Source organism: Cupressus sempervirens, chromosome 2 (assembly GCF_028749045.1).
Source record: "Cupressus sempervirens isolate cs-2001-9-10 chromosome 2, ASM2874904v1, whole genome shotgun sequence".
NCBI lineage: Eukaryota > Viridiplantae > Streptophyta > Pinopsida > Cupressales > Cupressaceae > Cupressus > Cupressus sempervirens.
In genome coordinates this window covers 314,763,011-314,785,379 of record NC_143119.1, presented here as the reverse complement: position 1 = coordinate 314,785,379, position 22,369 = coordinate 314,763,011, and the positions used below count along the sequence as shown (strand labels likewise).

At 32.9% G+C, this 22,369-nt stretch overlaps 1 protein-coding gene across 1 annotated transcript in view; it reads right to left on the bottom strand.

Annotated features, from left to right (window-relative positions):
- Window positions 1–11,235: 11,235 nt before the first annotated feature.
- Window positions 11,236–22,369, bottom strand: part of LOC149572369 (leucoanthocyanidin reductase-like) — a 109,934-nt gene continuing 98,800 nt past the window's right edge. The window contains exon 4 of the mRNA XM_089815825.1: window positions 11,236–11,378. Coding sequence (XP_089671951.1) covers window positions 11,236–11,378 — 143 coding nt within the window. The remainder of the gene's footprint in view (window positions 11,379–22,369) is intronic.

Below are 22,369 nucleotides of genomic sequence, written 5' to 3'. Positions count from 1 at the left end.
AATTATTATCTATCACAACAAGGTGATCATTATAATTCAAGGAATCTCAACTAAAATATCAGAGTTGTAGATCAAAGATTAGCGACTGGTTCATCCTAACAGGTGCATCAGTCAAATCCTTTATCAGTCAAATCCTTTATCAGTGATCAGTTGTAAGCCTTAATAGACCAACTTTATATTGTATTATTAAATCTTGTAGGTATCATCTCACTCTAGTATTACTTTCTATTTGGAAGGACTTTGGGTCACCATATCTTGTGTCAAATTGTTACGAATGTTTATTTTATTTCATTCTTTCACACATAGAATTAGATCAAAATATTATATGAAGGATTAATTGGTGAAATAAGATTAACTTTTATTGGTTCTTTATTCACCCCTTCCCTCTCAGTAACCTTGGATACCTTATATTTCCAACAAGCATACCATTAATCTTCATAATATTAACATTTTTTTCTTCTACAGGTTCATATGTGATTTTTTTTACCACTATCAAACATTCTACCTCATTCATGACAAGAACTATTAGATATTATGACAAATATTGGAATAGAGTATCAAACAATACATGCATGTCCTAATCATCATATTAGATATCATAAAAAATACTAGTTAGTGCTAATTGAGCTCACTTGGGCATCAACTAGAGTTTCCTATGTATGTAAAGCATTCAGTTTCAACAAAGTTTAGAGATAGTATTGACTGAGCTTAGTCAGTTAATGAAATAGATCTTCCATTGATTGAGTTCACTCAGTTACCGTAGGAAATTCAACACAAAGTCAATATTGATCGAGTTGGGTCAGTTAACAAAGGATTTCTTTAAGTTGACCAAGTACTAAATTCTATATTAGTCAAGTGTCAGCATATTAAATCTAAATTTTTATTGGTTAATTCAGGCTGACTTAAGTGATAGTAATCATTTTGACTAATAGAGTATTCAAGCTGACTTGCCAAGGTGATCATATAAATGAAAGTTCATGTTGAAAATTGAAGTATGGAGATGTGGAATTAAGAAGATGAATAGAAGAAGTCAATTTGAAGGATATATATAAGAAGGTAGAGTATCCGAGTTGACCAAGCTACAAAGAACATTCTAATTGAGGAGGATCAAGTGATTAAGTAAGAACATAGATTTTAATCAAAAAAGCTAATTGCATTAGCAATCAAGTCAAATCATTGTTACTCTCTAATAATTGTAGTAGTGAATCAAATCTCCTAATAGACCTAGCCTAACAACTATTCAAAAAATCCTCTAACAAGGTGGCACTTCTAGATTGAAGTGTCTAAAGACCTCTAACAAGGCCACTCCTAATAGGATGAATTAAATCCACTAATAGTTTCATACTTAACAATGTGTTTTATAACCTTTAATAGGGTTGGATCCTAATAGATCTCACTTCAGAAGAGTTAAAAATAGTAACTAGTCATAATTGGTGGCTTTCCCAAATTGGGTTTCCACATTAAATCTTGGTGTCTCTTGTTTTCATGTTAATTTTTTTAATTTTTCTTCAACTAAGTTAATAAAAGCTAAAAATATTCAATATCTTAAGATCTCATTATTTTATTGAAACCAAATGATGTATTATTCAGTGTTAACTAAGTTATAGAAGAATGTTTAGTGTTACAACAAAATATTTAGTGTTAAGAGAGTTTCAGAAAAGTTTTGATTTATGTTGTATTGACATCTTAAAGGGATATAGATTTTTTTAGTGGTAACTAATTCAGCCCCCACCCCTACCCCTTAGTTGCTCCTTTCCATTTCCAACAATTGATATCAGATCTATTAGTGCTTACTGATAAGGTTTCAAGGACCTAAGCTAAAGATCAAGATGTCTTACAAAAGAGAGATTCCAAATCTAAACATAGACAACTTCCAATTATGGTAGGAATTCATGAAGCTTCATTTGGCAACCATTGGAGACACATGTCTAAAATACCTAGAGAACAAGTATGTGGCACTTGCTAGAACTTTTTCTATGGACCAAATTGTTGAAAAGAAGAATCAAAACATAATGATGATTGGCATTGCTTCTACTCTCAATTATGTTGAATTTGATGAAGTCAAGGATTGTCCTACTACTCATGAAATGTGGATCAAGATAAAAAATATCTATGGAGGAGATAATAATGTGAGAAGAGCTAAGGAAAAAATTCTAAGATGTTAGTTTGATCAAATGAAGATGACAAAAGATGAAAACATTGCACAATATAGTAAAAGAATCAAAGCAAGTGTGAGCGTAATCAAAGCCTCGAAAGAAAAAATAGATGATGTGATAATGGTCAACAAGATACTCCAAGCTCTTCTTCCTATTTATGCAGTTAGAGTTTTAGCTATTCAAGAAATGAGATGTGATCCCAAAAAAGATATAACTTTGGATGCGTTGGTGGGAAGGTTGATATCCTTTGATTTAGACAACTTTGATAACTATGTTCCTAACTCTAGTAGCATTGAGTCTGCATTTCAAGCTAAACTACCACTCAAAGAGAAAGGTAGAAAATCTAGAGGCAAACTATCTAATAGTGAAGGTGAAGATGGTTCTAATGATGACCTTGAAGTCATTGAAGCCATTCTTGTAAGAAGTATTCCCTAAAGCCAAAGGAAATTACAAAGGTAAAATACCTCTTATTTGTTTCTCTTGTGAAGAAGTTGGTCACATTGTTGCAAGATGTCTAAACAAAGAAGGAAAAGAAGAGAAGAATCATGACATGTACAAAGCCAAGAAATATTTCAAAAGCTAAAAAGACTACAAGGATAAAGGTAAGAAATCTTGTGACATAGCTAAAGATTTAGATAGTAGTGATGATGAAGAAATGGTTTTTATTGCTATTAATGATGAATCGGATGATGAAAATGATAAGATGACCCTCATTTCTCATATTAGAAAGAATGACACATGGATGATTGATAGTGGTTTTTCTCACCACATGACTCGTGATAAATCAAAATTTGAGCACTTGGAGCACTATAATGGTGGAAGTGTCAGATTTGGAAATGATAAACCTTGTTATGTAAAAGGAAAATGTTGTATTGCATTAACTAATGAACTCAGATGTGATAATGCCTACTGGGTTGAAGGACTAAAACAATCTACTTAGTGTGGCATAGTTGAATAATATTACATTCAAGGTAGGATTTATGAATGGTAAGGCCAAGCTACTAGATGGAAAAGGAAATCTAATTGGGACTGGCAATCAAAAAAGAGGTAATCTATTCTATCTAGATCTAACTGAAAGTTCATGTTTTCTAGCTCAAGTAGAGGAAAATTGGTTATGACATAAAAGGTTGTGTCATGTGAATTTTGATAACATGGCTAACATAAGCAAGGATAAAAGAGTTAGATTCATTCCAAGCATGTGAAAAAATTTCCAAAATGGAAAAAATAGGAAAGACAAGCTTCAAAACAAAGAATTATCATTCAAAAGAAGTCCTAGAGTTGGTTCGTACAAACCTCTGTGGACCCATTGACATAGAAAGGTATTGTGGAGATAATTATTTCATTTTATTTTTTGATGATTACTCTAGGATGATGATAGTGATTTACTTGAAAGAAAAGTCTGAAGCTTTTCAAAAGTTCAAGTGATATCTAGCTAGAGTTGAGAAAGAAATGGGAAGGAAACTAAAATTTCTAAGATCAGATTGAGGAGGTGAATTCATCTCACATGAATTCAATGAAATCTACAATGAAAGAGGAATCAAGAGATGGGTATTGACACCTAGTAAACCTCAGCAAAATGACATAGCAAAAAGACGAAATAGATCTATTATGGATTGCGCAAGAAAACTAGTGATAGAAAAAAATGTTACAACCAAACACTAGAAGGAAGCAATCAATACAATAGCTCATATCTTGAACATAGTTCAACTGAAGAAAGATACAAATCAAACTCCTTGTGAACTATGGTATGACTATAAACCTAATATTTGTTATTTAAAAGTATTTGGAAGAAAATGTTATATCTTAAAAGATACAAGAAAAGGAAAATTTTGATGTGAAAAGTGATGAAGGCATATTCGTAGGATACTCCAAAAGAAGCAAAGCATATAAATGTCTAAATCTTACTACTCACAAGGTTATAGAAAGTGCACATATAAAAATTGATGAGTTTATAGAAAAGAGTGAAGAAAAATGTATAGAAAAACCTAAAATCTACAAAAAATTTGTCTACCTTGAACCTGATACTTTACATTAAGTTCAAGCTAAAATAATTGCAAACTAGTAGTCTTCACCACCCAAGTCCCCTAAACCTTTAGTTAAACCTAAGTTGCAAATAGTGCAATCTGAGTCAAAGTCTGATGAACCTGAGTCATAGTCAAAAACACCCTAGTTTTAGTCAATGCAAACTGAGTCATAATCTAAATGACCTAAGTTACATAAAGTGGGATGTAAGCATGATTTTAAAGATAATTTTGAGCATGGTCAACTGAGTGAAACAAGTTCTAAATCCAAAGAGAAGGTACATGTACTTGCCAGATATGTCAAAAGACATCATGCACTTGAAAAAATCATTGGAGATTAGTCAAAATATGTAATGATGAGAAACAAATCAAAATTACATGTTTTCTTACTAAGTTTGAACCTAGAACTGTTAAAGATACATTAGACAATGAAAGTTGGATTGAGGAAATGAATGAAGAGGTTCAAAAAATTGAAAGGAACAAAACTTGGACTATTGTTCCTAGACCCAAGGCAAAAAATGTAATTGGCAAAAAATTGGTATTCAAAAATAAGGAGAATGAAAATGGAGAAGTTTCTAGGAACAAGGCAAGGTTAGTATGCAAAGGTTATGCTCAATAAGAAGGTATTTATTATGGAGAAAATTTTGCTCCTATTACAAGATTAGAAGGTGTTAGAACACTACTTTTATGTTGCACGTAAAGGATTCAAAGTGTATCAGATGGATGTGAAGTCAACTTTATTGAATGAAATTTTAGAAGAAGAAGTCTACATTAATAAATCTAAAGGTTTCATAGATCCTAAAAAGGGGATATGGTTTTTAGATTACACAAAGCTTTACATGGTCTCAAAAAAACTCATAGAGTCTGGTATGAAAGATTGGATAGTTATTTGGTAAGAATTGGTTTTCAAAGGACAACAATAGTATATATATCAAGAAAGGACCAGGAAAGAAGATATTGTTAGTAGAAGTATTTGTAGATGATATATTATTCACTTGACATGATGAATTATGCAAATAATTTTCTAAAGAAATTAGTAAAAAATTTGAAATGTCAATGTTTGGAGAGATTAATTTCTTTGTTAGATTGTAGATTCAACAAAAGAAGGATGACATCTACATTACTCAATCAAAGTATATCAAGGAGATATTGAAGAAATTTGGAATGGAGGATTCTAGACTAGTTGGAACACCTATGTCTATTGGACATAAGCTTTCAAAAAATGATGATTCAAAAGAGGTAGATCATACTACAAATAGATTAATTATTGTAAAACTTTAGTATGTGGTACATGTTTGGCCTTCATTTTGCACAAGGTCAATGGTAGGAATCCATAGTGTAATTCCTCTCTTGAAAAGAAAATCCTTTTAAAGATCCACTCCAAGGTTCAGTGTTTGTCTTGCGATGTACCAAAATTTTCTCAGTAGAAGATAAATGTGAATGTTCATGAGGAGGCCTTTGCTAGTTCCAAAAACTCTTTTACCTTGGAATCAAGTAAAATCTGTTCACTGTCTCAAAATATCACACCAAAAGAACAATATTTTTTGTATTTTCTTTTTTTTTAATGAATGCAACTAGTATGAAGTCCTAATCTAATAGGGGGGTTAGCAAAAAAAATAATGAAACTAAAAGCAAATAGCATGAAATCAAATTAATTGAAATTCCTAAATGGACATAAGCTATAGAACACAACATGCTACAAGTTAAACCTTTGAAGAAATCAATAGGAAACTAATGAAAATAGGAGCAGCGCTTCCTAGAATCCACTGATGCAATCGTCAGTGAGAATCTATAAAAAATCGAATGATGTTTCACTCTTCATCAAATCGCAAGGCCACAGAAAGTGTGCTCATGCGAGACAAAAAGCTATGTAGACACAATCGGGTGATCTCTTCTCAAGCTCGTTACGTCAACGAAATTCATATATCTGTAGCAAACAACAGAACTTAAAGATTGCACAACCAAAAATAACGCAATAAACCTTTGGCTCAATCACAATCTCATGGATAAATCCAAAAAATAATGACACATTCAGGCAAGAATAACTACACTCCAAATGCTAGCACCAAAAGCATAACTTTATTGCAAAATAACGGTGGCCCCTATTACGTTTTACAATGGGGTATTTATAAGAAATTGTGTCCTCAATTTGTGTTGAGAGTGAGAGATATCTCAATGCAATAAAATTCTTTTAAAACATTAAAACAAACTAAATATATACAAACTGGTAATCTAACTGGTGCTTAGAGGGACTCCATCCATATTTTATTCATTAATTGGATGCATGAGCCATTTTCATGTCAAAAACAATGAAAGCATGAGAGAGAAAGTAGGAGGAAGCCATTAGTTGAAGTAGAAGTGCATGGAGACACCTAAAATAGAAGCTGGCCCTTCACTTGATGTGTGTCAGAGTTAACTTACCATCAAAATGCATTTCCAATGCATGGAAAGTGCTATTTTTGAAATTGGCATTCAACTGTCGGCACACCTTTGAATTGCGGAGTTGCAGACCTGCAGACCTACGAAGCTGTGGAGCTATGGAGCTGCAGACCTACAGACCTACAGAGCTGTGGACCTGTGGACCTCGACTAAGTAAAAAATCTCAAATATTTTCTAAGTGTCAAAATTGAAATTCTGGCATCTGGGTTTTGTTCATCTTCATCCTAAAGATATGTTTGGATATTTGCCCTTGAATTTCTCTATAATCTTAGTAATCTTAGCAGCATCAGGAAGATCCAAAGCCTCATACTTATCTTGGACCTTCTATCTATAGTTGTCCACCTTAATTCAAGTTTCTGTAAAATCCCCAAGTTTGGTATCCAACTCTAACAATGCTTCTTCTATCCTGAAGGCTTGTCTGATGTCTTCATCACTGGATGCTTCCTCTAAAGTCTTTCTAAATTTTTCTACAACTACCTCAACTGGTAAAAGCTTCTCTCATTCTTCATCTTCAAAAATATCCAAGCATGCATCACTATATAACTTTTCTGCTTCCAAAATTCGCTCTCGAGCTTGGTCCTTGAGCCTATGTATCTCATCATGTAATGTTTCCATCACTTTATTTCCCTCTGCAATCTTTTCTATCCAATCATCTATCATGTCTAGCTCTTCACCGGTATATACATCAATCAGAATGTGGTACCTTTGTCCTTTTATGGCCTATAGAATTTGCAAATCCTTGCTCCAAACCCGTACCTCATCCATAATGTTGAAGTCTTGCCTCAAAATTGCCACGATCTTATCAACATTGTCTTGTGTAGCATGCAATAATTTCAGACTTCCTGTAATTATAGTGATACCCCTATCCTCAAGGTTGTCTCACCAATCCTGAAAAGCTCTCCAAAATGGATTGAGCCATACACCTTTCCCTTCTTTAAGAATGGTAGTCAAAGTCTCCTCGGGGCATTCAGAATCAAGAGGACTAATAACTTCAGCTAGATATCCTTTCAAGATCTCAACTTACCTTCAAAGTGCTCTGATTTCAATCTCATCACATTCCATATGGTTAAGAACCTCTTTGACTCCCATAGTCATCATCTGTTGAGAAGTATCCCATGTAGGTTTCCCTAACATGATATCCTTTACTTCATAGTCCTGAAGGCTGACAGCTTCTTCATCTATACCTTTCAGGGGATGAGCCACTTGTGCAAATAAGTCTTGATTCCAAGTAGTGGTAATGAATGCAAATGGTGTTGCATCTTGTAATGGAGAGTCAGGCTTGTTCAAAATCTTTGCAATGTCACAAATATCATCCTCTGAAGCAAGGAATTGATGCTTAGCACTTCTCATTATTTCCTTCCAGAACCATCTCGAGATATGTCTTTCTTTAACCTTGGCTCTAGATGATGAAGGGATGTGTTCAGCTACCTCCTTCCCTCTATCACTTTTTCTTGGAGTTTCCTATTGTGAGGGTTCTTCTTCTATAGTCTCAGTTTTTTCAGATCCCATAGTTTGATCCTTAACTTCTTGGGAAGGCTGTTGTATACATTCCATTACCTGTGCCTCTTTTGGTGGCTCATTAGTAGTCATTGGTTCTGGTTCTCCTTGTAATGATGATTCTTTCTGAACACGTTTCTCTAAACTCAAAGGTGGAGGTGTCACTACAACCTTATCTACCATCATAGCTTGAGGTGAAGATGGGGGCATTGGATGAGGAACTTGTGTCTCAGGTGGCATCTACGTCCAATCTTGGTGTTAAGATTCACCTATAGGAGTATTTCTAATCTTATCTCCAACCAATTCTGTACCCACTCACATGAAATCAAAATCTAGAATGGAGAGAATATCATCACCTAGCTCTCTTTGCTCATTCACCCATCATTGTACTTCATCTTTTGAAGAAGAGAGCTCTACCATTTCAGCTTGGGTGGGTGGTGGGGTATTTGTGACATTCTTCTTTCTTTCCAATTCTGTGGCTTTGGCAAACCAAGTTCTCCCTTGTAAAGGCACTTGTTCTTCCTCCCCATATGACTCTATTTCATCCTCATCTGATTCTTCCTCAGGAATGGTATCAGGAATAGATGGATTAGGCACTAATCTTTTACGAACTCTCTGCCTCTTGTTCATTCCAACCTTAACCCTCCTTTTCTTTTGTGGAACCATAGGAGAAGTGGGTTCTTCATGCATCAGATGAATGGATGTCTCTGGAATCTCTCCTTCTTCTTGTTGGCTTGACAAAATAGGAGGCAATGGAAAATCAACCGAGATATGAGAAATTACAGGGTCTCGGGGGTCTTGGGAAGTAGATTCATGTTGTTGCACAGGGGCCTATTCTTCAACATGCTCTATTTGGATCCTCTGAGGAGAGGCTCTCTTCCTCTTTTCTTTCTTCTTCTCTAAAGGATGGTAGTATCCCACTGGATGATTAAGCTGGTAGACTATTTGTGGCCTGATAGGAAACTAGAGCACAAAGATAGGAACTGTGACCTTCCTCCCCTTTACCCTTTCTAGGTGAGTATGTGCATGGAATATCACTGTGTCAAAAATTGGATCAAGTGGAAAGGGTTTCTTGATCCAACTCTTTGTCATTTTGATGACATGTTTTTCTCGATGATTAATATCATCTCCTTCCTCCCTATCAACTTTTGCATTCAGAATGGTCCTCTCACCAATCTTATCTGTATTGAATAAGGGATCCAGTAGCTCCTATGAATGTTGTAGCCTTATCTCATCTGGGATGGTCAAATGGAGAGCCTTCTCTACTAAATATAAAGTCATTCTACAATAGTCCCTGATACGAACATCATAGTCATTTGTGGCATTAATCCAATGATCTTCAATGGTATCCTCATGGTAGAACTCTTTTCCTGCCAGATTTTCCACTTTACCAACATTTTCGAAGAATGGCCAGGGAGAGTTATATTCTTTGAGGGGATAGTTCTCCTATTCCCACTCGAAAGTCAAGATATCCTACTTTCTCTTTACCTAGTATGCTCCTATTACAAATGGCCAATCCCAACAAGGTCTTCATTGTTTCTTGATCCTCTCATAAGCTAACTCAATCTGTCCAAAAATTTCCATTAGAACCAACTTGTCACTTGGGTACCTTGGGAGCTTCTTTGGATGGATAGATACACCACCAACTCAAATGTATGTGAATGTTCAGAACTAGATAAAATATGCACCGAGAGCTGTGATCTATGCCTTGGCCTCATCAGACAATCTCTTTCCATAATTGCCTTTGATGAATTGAATGATGGCAAAGATAAAGGCATCATTCACAATTTTGTACTCTTTGCTTTATGGTGAGAGCTTCTTCTTAACTAGCTGAGGATAAACTATATACAACCATGCATTAGAGTCTTGCATACTGCCCTTTTTGTACAATCCGGGATAGTCAATGGCTCTTGCTGCAAGTAGATATACCACATAAGAAGTCATATAAAACTTCTTCTTGTCTTTTACTATCCACAACTAATCACACACATTCTCACTAAGTGTGGTGGCCCAATCCAGTGGTATTTTTGTGTGTTTGATGGTTTCAATGAAGTTAACCATGAATGGAGTGAGATGACCTGCTATAGGCGATCCCATAACTTTGCTCAGAAGAATGATTAAATATCCAATGTCATCCTTCATGTATCCTCGTGCCATATCTACTATGCTGATTGTTTTTCCCCGAGATCGCTTCTCAATGAAGTAAGAGGAATATATGATGTCCATGGCCTCCTGGTGATGATCCTTATGCCACCTCTTAGCTGCTTCATATGAAAGTCTGACAAACTGATCAGCTCTAAGTAAGTGAAAAACTCTCTCGATATTATCAGGTCATAGATCTTGAACCACTTCCCAAGTGATGCTCTTTACCACCCTTTCCTCGAGAAAAAAATGTCGAGATAAGGTCAAAATCAATTCAACTGACTGAACAGTCCTAGGATGTGATGCTACATTTACCAATCCAAATCTGATTAAGGTAGATCTCAAAGAAGATCTTTCAATTGGGTTGTTACAAACCCTAAAAAATTCTTCCAAGTCCGTGTGTCCAATTTTTGTGTCTTTGATCTCATAGTGTTCATTGTGCAATTGTGACTTCAGGGTTATGCCTTGGAACTTGTACACAACTGGCTTTACTATTGATCTAGATGTGGATGCCATTTGATTATATTACTTGTACATCACAAAGAAAAAGAACAATTAATCACTGGATACATATAAAACATTAACAAAAATTAAAAGAATGATATTCTAGAATTTATTTTACTTCTTGTGATTTCTTTATTTTCATTTTTATTATTATTATTATTTTTTAGTTTTTTTTTTTTTTGGGCTTTTGAGATCATATATAAAAAAAATTTTAAAAATTAAAATTAAAAAAAAAGTGAGGTTTGGCGCTACGAAGGCCGTGCGTGGGCATCCAAAAGGGTACCGCGGTAGAGTGGGGCGAGGGTGGCCCTGTAGGCGTGTACAGTGACCGCGCCGCCGTGTGTCCAAAAGGGTGCCGCGACAGAGCAACACAAAAGGATGCACAGTGCGGCAGTCACGTGTGGCCTTGTAGGCGTGCACAGCGACAACATCGTTGCGCGTCCAAAAGGATGCACTGAGTGCCAACTGCGCGTAGCCTAGAGGGATGTGGCAATAGCGTCGCGCACACGCCAAGAAGGGCGCAGCGGCAACATGTCGCGCACTTTTTCTCTTGCGTGCGCGCTCAAGCGCGAGACCATGGGAATGGAGGGGGGAGGTTTCATACCTTCCTCTCTTAGCTCTACCAAAAAGATTGAAGTGAAGAAATGAAAATAAAAAGGGGGAAGGAGGGGGTTTTATAACCCCCCTTCCTTCCTTGTTTTTGCAAAGCGTGTGCTCGGGATTTTTTTTCTTTTTTTTAATTTTTAATTTTCAATTTTTTGATTTTTTAAAATTTTTTTTCTAAACTGATTTGAACGAGACTTTCTTCTTCTTTCGATTCTCGAACCATGAGTCCGGGAGTCGAAAGAAAGTAGGGGGTCCCCATTCCTAGTGAGGAATGGGGCATGTGTTGTGGATACCACAACAGTATGTACACAAGACCTGATATTGCATTGGCAAATGGTATGGTGGAAATATTCTCTACTAATCTAAAGGAAAATCATATGATGGAAATAAAAAGAATTCTGAGGTATCTAAAAGGTATTGAGGATTATGGATTGTGGCATAAGAAAGGGGGAAACTTTGAATTGAAATAGTTTATTGATGTTAATTAGGCAGGAATTATTGATGAAAGGAAAAGAACTAGTAGTGGAGCATTCATTCTTGGAAAGAGGTTAGTGTCTTTGAAAAGAAAGAAACATAATTGCATCTCTTAGTCTACAATAGAAGTAGTATATGTTGTTGCAACAATTAATTGTTCTAACATCATTTGGTTCAAACAATTATTGTTAGGTATGAACAAATAAATCAAGGATTTAATAGTTATCTTCTATATGAAAACCAATGCAATTAACATATCCAAATATCTAGTGATGCATAGCAAGACAAAGCACAATCTAATAAAGTGTCATTTTTTGAGAGAATTAGTGCAAGAAAAAGAGGTGAGATTGGAATATGTGAATACAAAGGAACAAATTGTAAACATATTCACCAAGCCATTACTTAAGGATATATTTTCATATCTAAGAGATTAAATAGGGGTCATTCCCTTATCTGAAGCTCACTAATCAAAGATTAGTCATGCATCAACCAAGCATTTGAAGATCAATCAAGTTTATGCAGTATTATTAGAGAAGATTGCATATGAATCAATACATCACGTGTTAGGATTAAACCACAAACAAAAATAACAATTACATGCACATATAACCAATATCAAAAAATATTAAATCATATAGAAAAGAACACAACACACCAAGATTTAACATGGTTCACCCAATCCATGGGCTATGTCCACCAAACAGAAAGTTCAATATTATTATGATCCAGTAATTACAACTTGATTATAATCCGTAATCCCTTATAGCTCAATGTCGTCGTAAGAACCAATTTTTGCATCATAACTATGAAACAATCCCTAAAACTAATCCCTTTTATACAGGTATTATTGCCTCTTTAGGGTTACAATTAATAATTACATGTTGGCCCAAAATCAATGACACAATCTAACATTAGGTACATTGAAAATAAATTGAATGTTATCTTTGGCATGAGATGTCAAAGAGGGAGATTTTGCTATCATATAAGAGAAACTTTGTATATAGGCTAGGGAGACTTTGTTGTAGTTTTTTGTCATATCAGAGAAATTTTTTATATAGATCAAGGAGATTTTTTTGTCAAGGAAATTTTATTTTAGTAAGTCCTAGGGAGAGATTATAGTTAGAGCAATTAGAAATTGATGTCAAAGGAAGTTCTCATTGATAGAGGGAGTTCTCATAGATGAGAATAGGAATGAGGCTAAAGATATTATCATTACATCTATTTTTCTCTAAAATTTCTTTGTATTATGACATGTGTTTCCATCAATGCTAAAGAGGGAGATTGTTAGAAACAATTATTCAATTTTATGTTGTCTTTGATGTTACACAAAATGTCAAGCCTTTGTTGAGTAGTTAGTCCTATCCAAGATCACCCAGGCATCAAAAATAGTTTCTTGTGTATGTTGAGCATTCAATTTCAACCAAGTTTAGAGATAGTATTGACTAAACTCAATTGGTTAATGAAGTATATCCTATATATACCAAGTTCAATCAATCACCAAAGGAAAGTTAGCACAAAGCAGTATTGACCAAGTTGGGTTGGTAACAAAGGGTTAATCTAAGTTGACCAAGTAATGAGTTCTGTATTAGCTGACTATTGACATATTAAGTTTGATAATTTTATTGGTTAATTTAATCTAACTTAAGGGATGGTAATTTTTTGATTAATAGAGTATTTAGGCCAACTTGATAAGGTGAATCATATAAAGAAAGTTCAAGTTGAGATTTGAAGTGTGGAGATGTAGAATTGAAAAAGATGGATAGAAGATGAGAATTTAAAGGATATCTATAAGAAGGAAGGGTATCCATGTTGACCAAGTTGCAAATAACACGTTGATCAAGGATGATCAAGTAATCAAGCTAGAATAGAGATTTAAATCAGCAAAGTTAGTTGCATTAGCAATCAGGTCAAGTCATTATTACTCTCTAATAATTGTACAGCAATGAATGAAATCTCCTAATAGAGTTATCCTAATAGCTATTCAACCAATCCTCTAACAATGTGGCATTTCTAGATTGAAGTGTCTAAAGACCTCTAATAATGCCACTCCTAACAAGGTGAATTAAATCCTCGAATAGGGTCAAACCTAACAATATGTTTTATAATCTTTAACATGGTTGGTTACTAACATGACTCACTTCATAAGAGTGAAAAATAGTAACTAGTTGCAATTGGTACTTTTCCCAAATTGGGTTTCTTGTTAAATCTTGGTATCTCTAGTGTTCATATTATTTCCTTTATGTTTCTGCAACTAATTAATAAAGACTAAAAAAATTGAATATCTTAAGATCTAATTATTTTAGTGTTAACAAAGTGATAGATTATTTAGTGTTAACTAAGTTACAACATAATATTTAGTGTTAAATGAGTTACACTAGAATATTTAGTGCTAGCCAAGTTTGGACAAGGTTTTGATTTTATATTGTGTTGATATCTTAAAGGGACTTGGATTTGTTTTAGGGGTCATCAATTCAACACCCCCCCAACCCCTGCCCCCCCCCCCCCCCCCCCGCCCCCCCCCCTACCACCTCAATTACTCCTTTCCATTTCCAGTAGAATTTTCAACACAATGCCCTAATTGTCACATTAGTAGATATTGATCAGATCAAATAACTAAAAAAGTACCTTGTAAGGTTCTTTGGTACATTCCTATTATTCCACATTTTTAACAATTATTTAGGTGCACTAGCTTGGCAGAGTTTATGGATTACCATGCATGCAATACAATTCAAGATGGAATTATACAAATGCCTACATATGGTTATGCATTTAAGGATATAGAAGATATGCGGTGAGTATTTAAAGAAGAACCTCATAATCTGAAGCTTTCATTCATAGAAGACAATGTCAATAAATTTTGAGAGATGAGATCTATTTACTTGGTCTAGCCTATTTTTATTATTAACAATAACATTCCTCCCTGGATGTCCATAAAGAGGGGGCACATAATGTTGGAAATGATTGTGCCAAGTATTTTTTTCATTTAATAGCCATCTAAATTAATTTACAAACACAATATCAAAATGTTCATTATAAGTATTTTTTGTTTATGTTGATTCAACTAGGTAAGTACCAAGTGAAATATATGAATGTATATCTTAAGCCCCTAATTGATGAGTTGTTGGAGTTATGGTATGAGATCACTATGTATGAAATCCCTAGACCAATAGGTGAAATACAATTTCAATTCTATGCAATGCTTGTATGGACAATACATGATGCCCCTGTGCTACCACATTTTTATGGTATGTAAAATTGTTAATGCATATTTTTGGTATGTAATAGTGTTGATGGATTTATTTTTTATGTTTAAGTTGCAAGTGATAATTGTAAATATGAATATTCTACACATGTCATCCAATTATACACAATCTTGGAGGTCTTCAAACAAAAAGGAAATTTTCATCTCCAATTTGTGATCCAAAGATGAAATCTTGTCATTCAAAATATTTAGGAAAGCAGGTGTTTGATGGGCATAGGCACTTTCTCTACAAAAATCATAAGTATTGAATTATAAAAAAACATATTTTTGATGGGAAAGAGGAGACAATATTAAAGCCATGAAGAGTGACACCTCACATATGGAAGTTGGAATACAATATAATGAATCACCGAAGTAATTTCATTCCATCTAATATAATTTTTTTCTGAATTTAAATTTGGATACAATATTTTATTTAGTAATGATGTAATTAATATTTGTGGAGGTTGTCAAGGAATTCATAAGCAACTTCCAAAAGGACTTAAAAGATGTCCTAGACAATCTAGTAGGTTTAGATACTATGAGCACCTCCCAATTTTGTATTTGTTTGATGCTATGCATATTGGAAAGAATGTAATTGAGACACTATGGAAAATATTGGATGAAAGGCATGAAAAAGAAAAATTGGTCAAAATATGTAATGACATTCATGATTCCAATCATGCATTGAAGTTTTTCATTGAATCGAATTGCAATGGAAACCATATTAATATGAGTGTCATTCCTTAGTTATTAATACAGCAACAAACTGATGCCATATTTTAAGTCATTAAAAAACTAAATTTCCCACAAGATTTGTTGCAAATATAAGATCTCTCATATCAATGAAAGGTGATTTTGGGTTAGGGTTGAAAATGCATGAATGGCATATCTTCTTCAAGATAAGTCATGTTCTTCTCTATTTACAATGAATTTGTAAAGCATCATGCACTTTTCATTATTTTATTTTATAATATATTGAAAAGATCATTTTATTATTATTGTAGTATATTCTACCTCTATCTCTCCTACACAACTTTGACAACATAAGTCTCAAACAAGTTAAATATATGATCTTTGGAAATGCATGAGATTATAAGTGTTATTTTTTAGATTTGTTGTATAGATATTATTTTTGTATCTTGCTCTTCGTTTTCTATAATTTTTTGTATAATTTTTTGTAGAGTCTTAGTATTGTGTTTTTGCATGATGAATATCTTCTAGGTGGTTGTCATCTAAAGAAATTGATAAAAAAAGACATAAAACATTAGAAGAGAAAGATTCCTTGGCTTTTGTGTGAGATTCAAAAATGTTTGCCTTTAACCTTTTTCAATGCACAAGAACATTGCATCATACATCTAGTTGAGGAGATTTCATTGTGTAGACATGTACCAACTAGGCCAATGTAGATGGTTAAGAGATACTTGAAGTTTTTGAAGGGCCTTGCTTGGAAAAGAGCATGTTCTAAGGGTTCCATGGTGTAGGAATATATGGTATGTACCAAATCATGGTGTGCATTAGTGAATATATTCCCAAGTTTGTATTATAGATCCATGTAGATGGCATTTTGGATCCCAACTCCCATATCAATAGAAGGTGATTTTGGGTTAGGGTTGAAAATGAATGAATGGCATTCCTTCTTTAAGGTTAGTCACGTTCTTCTCTATTTATGATGAATTTGTAAAACATCATGCACTTTTAATTGTATTATTTTATAATATATTGAAAATATCATTTTATTATTATTTCAATATGTTCTACCTCTATCTGTCCCACACAACTTCAAAAAGATGAGTGTCAAATAAGTTAAATATATGATCTTGGGAAATACATGAGATTAGAAGTATTATTTTTTAGATTTTTCGTATAGATATGATTTTTGCATCTTGCTCTTCATTTTCTGTAATTTATTGTATAATTTTTTGTAGAGTCTCAATATTATGTTTTTTCATGATGAATATGTTCTAGGTGCTAATCATCTAAAGAAATTGATAAAAAAAGACATAAAACATTGGAAGATAAAAATTCTTCAACTTTTGTGTGAGATTCAAAAGTGTCTACCTTCAACCTTTTTCAATGCACAAGAACATTACATCATACACCTAGTTGAGGAGATTTAATTGTGTAGACATGTGCCAACTAGGCCAATTTAGATGGTTGAGAGACACTTGAAATATTTGAAGGGACTTGCTCAAAAAAGAGCACATTCTAAGGGTTCCATGGTGGAGTAATATATGGTATACTAGACCATGATGTACATTAGTGAATATATTTCTAAGTTTGTATTTTGGGCATTTGGGATCTCAACTCCATTAACAAATTCGAAGGGGAGTACTTGATGGGGAAAGGAAGATTAAGGAAAATGAGAGGTAATCATAAGACATTATGGTAGTAAATTAATTCTTATCTATCATCAATATAAGTTGTTTCTAATTGGTCTATTTATTTTATATGGTTTCTCATGAGTGGGATGCACTTCATTTGTATATTGAAAAAAATCTTGATTGGACGATGGTATGAATTGAATGATATCAAAAAAATGGCATCTCATTAACATGTGAAGGGTGTTTCTTAATTGGTTAAAGAAGCTCATTGTAATGGAGTTCCAATGTTATGCAAATGGTAATTGATCTAGCAAATTTTTTAAGAGCTAGAAAGGTACCTATAATTTAATCTATCATGACCCATTTTTTCAATATCAACTCATAGATGGATGCATTATTTGACATGTTTGAAAAATAACAAGTCAAGCACCACAAAGATATATACTACAATGGACATAAATTTAATATAAAAAATCTAGATAGCACAAAGAAAACTTGCAATTATGGGATAACTACAGTGTTTGAGGTCACTTATATTTCATCTAGAAATGACATGCATTATCAACAATCTAAAAATAGATACTATGGCATATTGGACCGTATAATTGAGTGAGACTTTAATTTTTTAAACTAGCTCTATTTGTTGCCAAATGGTACAGTTGACGAATGAATCAAAATGATCCTAATATAACTATTATTGAACATGATAATGTATTTACAATGATAAATACAAGGTCATTTGAACTAGTTAGAACTGAGCCCAATGTTCTTCCAATCTAATGTGAGAAAGTGTTTTACTTTGGCATTCCACATAAACTACGTTGTTCATTTGTCATTATATATGATGAAATAGGAAGATTGGTAAAGTATAATGTGATTGAAGAAGAAGATACTAAAGAAATGGAAGAAAAATTAGATGATGATGGAAAATATGTTCATGATGATGTTGTGGTGGTGATGATGGTGTTGATGATGATGATGTTGGTGGTGGTGGTGGTGGTGATGATGATGATAATGGTGGTGGTGGTGGTGGTGGTGGTAGTGGCAATGGTGATGGTGATGGTGATGGTGATGGTCATAGCGACAATCATGATGATGATGGTCATAGTGATGATGATGATGATGATGATGGTGATAATGGTGATGTTCATGATGATGAGATGGACAAAGAAGATGATCAATGAATGAACAATGGAAATGTATTAGGTATGATCAATAAAATGTAAGAGGTATTGATATATTCATTGAAAATGTGTTTAAGTTGTTTTAAGTTATCATGATTAATATATTAGCTTGATTTATGATAACAACATTGATGACTTATGGTACACATGTTTCAAATATGTGTCACAATGCTTAATTATTTGTATTGATTACTTATAATATAATTTTTGCAGAGGTAACAAATTAATAAGTATAAAATAATTATGATGCATCCATATTGTTCATGTTATATTCTATGTAATTTATAGCATAGTATCATGTGATTTGTAACTAACTTAAGACAAATTATTTATATATATAGGAAACTATACCCCTTTGACAAGGATCGTACATAGTGACATGGATCAGGAGGTATAAATTTATTACATGCTTTCTTTCTCTTTACCTTAAACATTGAATTTAGGAATTTTTTATCAATATTCATCTCATTTTATAGAAAAATATTTCATTCCTTCAACTATATCTCTCATTTGATGGGCTACAAGTACCACCAGATTTGTCTTCCTTGAGTGAGGTAAATCCAAGAATAGAAGATGATAGTGATGCATGTTGTAGGTCTATGAAAGAGAGACCAAATCCACCTGAAGAGATAGAGGTGATGAGAAATGAATTGTGTTAAAGAGCATATTTTCTAGAAGTAAGCAACAATGAATCTTTAGCTAGTACAATGGATCAATAAAGCTTTATGTTTTATACTAATTGATGGATCATGAACCAAAATATGTATATATTGTTTCAACATTTTTTGAGACCTCACCAAGTTGTTGGACTTGATAAGGATACAAGTGTAGTTCCTGTAGGTATGTGATTTCGATTTTCAACCATCAGAACAAACATCATCAAAATCACCATATAACATGGTTCTCTATTGTAGTCAATCAATAGTCAAAATCCATCAGTATTTTATTCATGATGATTATCAATAGTTTTATAAAAAAGGTGAAGTATATTATTATTGTCATATTTTTGAAATTTATATTTGAAAAATACAATAGATATATGATTTTTTTTAGGTCTCGATGGCATGCATACACCTCCTCTGATGAGGTCGACCAACACTCTAAGATTGTTGACTGCAGGATCAACAATAAGGAGCATGCAAATATTCATGCTAGCTGCAACTAGTGCTAGTAAATTCTTGTTTTTCTATATTCGGTTATGTTTTTAATATGATTTGATTTGTAATTTATTGTACATTTTCTCATATTATGTCATTGATTAACTTTGTGCAGTGACAGATACACCCTCTCATGATGATAGAATAGATACCAGTACTGGTGATAATTTACCATCCTTTCTTGGAGTAGCCCATGTTACTTCTACTAGATCATTGGAGGTGTCATTATTGATGGCTGAGAGATATATGATTCTCTTAAAATTAATTAAGATTTTGGGTACTTTTAGATTTCAATTATTTAGAGTGTAATTGTAGTTTACTTATTCATAACTCATTTTTGACTAATGATCCCAACAGGAAACAGTCTTTTTTTATGAATTTATTATTTATTTAACATTGAAGATATTTGGTGCTGACATTACATAAAAGTTGCATAGCTTCATATAATTGCTAGAATGTTTTTCCACACATCCATTCATAATATATTCAAGGTACATAGCTTGAACTAATTTTTAAATAACAATTTTGTTTTCTATTAAAAGGTACAATGAGCAAGGCCTTGGATTAAAAGAATGTCTCATAAATCTCTATAGGATCTCTTTGGTCAAAATATTTTTAACAAAGTACAAATTCTTAATAAATTTTGCAAACATCTAAAGGGCTCTAATGGTCAACCCAAAGTTGGAGTAGAATGAAATCATTGAAGATGCAAAAGAGATAAGACTAAAAGATAAAGGAATTAAACCAGTGCCACTAGACAAAAATAGGTATGTTTTACTATCAATTTAATTATGCACAAATTAGTGATCTTTATATTTATATATCTAACATATTTCTAACATATTTCAAAGTTTTCATATATAGGTTGTAAGATACATCAAAGGCTATGCAAGCTAGAAAAGATAAGGTTGGCCAACATCATCTTGGCTCTAGTTGACATATGAAAATTTATTCATGACTTGTACATAGCAGTAAACAAAATTTTGTACCAATTTTTTTATTATATAAGATTACAAATAAGAAATACATTCAATATTGAAGATATAATGCAAAAAATGTAGGGCACTACATTTAATTCAGCACCCATAGAAGAGAGAAAACAAATTGGCTTCAAGCAAGGCTATAAAGTAGTGGTTTTTTGCCAGCACATAGATTCCAGTGATCAAAAAGATGTACAAGATGTTGGTGAATCAATTCAAACACTGGTAAAAATTTCTACTGAATAATAACTCAATTTGTGAAATTCATGAGAAATAATATATTTGACATTAATTTTGAATAATGATAACAATGCGTATGACATTTCATTGTAGCCTTCTACTCCTAGCATAGATCCTACACATGACAAAGACTCTAATGTACATCATAGTGATAGAGGTATATATTCAATTTTTATTAAAAAATAGTTATGTAATTATTAATAAAAATATACTATTATTTTTTTTTAAACAAATTAAAAAATAACAAATAGAAACTTGATCCTTTTATACATATTTCATCAGTTTACACCAACTTAAAATTCAAAATAGAAATATAACTTTTATATTGTTGAAGTTTAACACTTTTTTTTTTATGCTATCCTTTTCCTTTGTCAAAGGGTGACATGACTTTCTACTTTTACCATCTATGTTGACAAAAAATTTGATTTGACATGATCTTATCAAGTGATAAAAATGGTTTGCACTAATCAAGGTAAAGATACAAAAATATTTCTTTTAGAATATGAATTGATTGTTGATGATTGTCAGGAAGGACAAACCAATGAAAATAAATATGAAAAGGAAGGAAAGGTTAGATTATTCTAGAAGCATTGATTTTAATGTAAGATACATTTATAAAGGATTGTAAACCCATAATTAGGTCTAATTTCATAAAAGGAAAATAAAACTATATAAGAACCTATTTGAAATAGTTTTAAGCTATTATGATTTATGATTGAGAGGGAAAAATTGAAGTGAGAAGAAATGAATGATAGAATATTGGAATTCTTTAGAATAACTGAGAGGGGAGAGTCAATCAGTTATCCAAGGTCTAGATGTATAAATAAAAATTTTCACAGCTTAGTGAACCCATAAAACATTTATCATCATGAATGCATCCGTAAGACTTATGAAATCACTTAAAACTTGTAGGTTACTATCAAATCAATTTGTAGAAATGTAAATATGAAACATAACAGATTTAGTAACTACATTTGAAAGAATGATTTACATGGAAACCTAATTTAGAAAAAACCACCAATAACATGCTACTTTTTTCCACTCGTCTAAAGTGATGCCCCGTGAAAGCCCAACCATGTTAAAGGTTACAATACACATTGTTAAATTTGACCCTATTAAAGTATCTCAATCACCCTATTAGGAGTGAGCCTTGTTAGAGGACTTTAGACCATTCACTTGGAATGTCACCCAGTTAGATGATTTAAAAATGATTGCTAGGTCAACCTTAATCCAAAGGATTCACTCTATACTTATACAATTATTTGAGAGTAATAGTAAGGATTTGATGTGATAATAACTTACAACACCATTTCCATATTACAAATCTTTTTATCAATCCTCCATTCTACTTTGTTGTCACACATTTTAGCTTTAATAGCTTACTCACCCTTCAAGCATTCATAC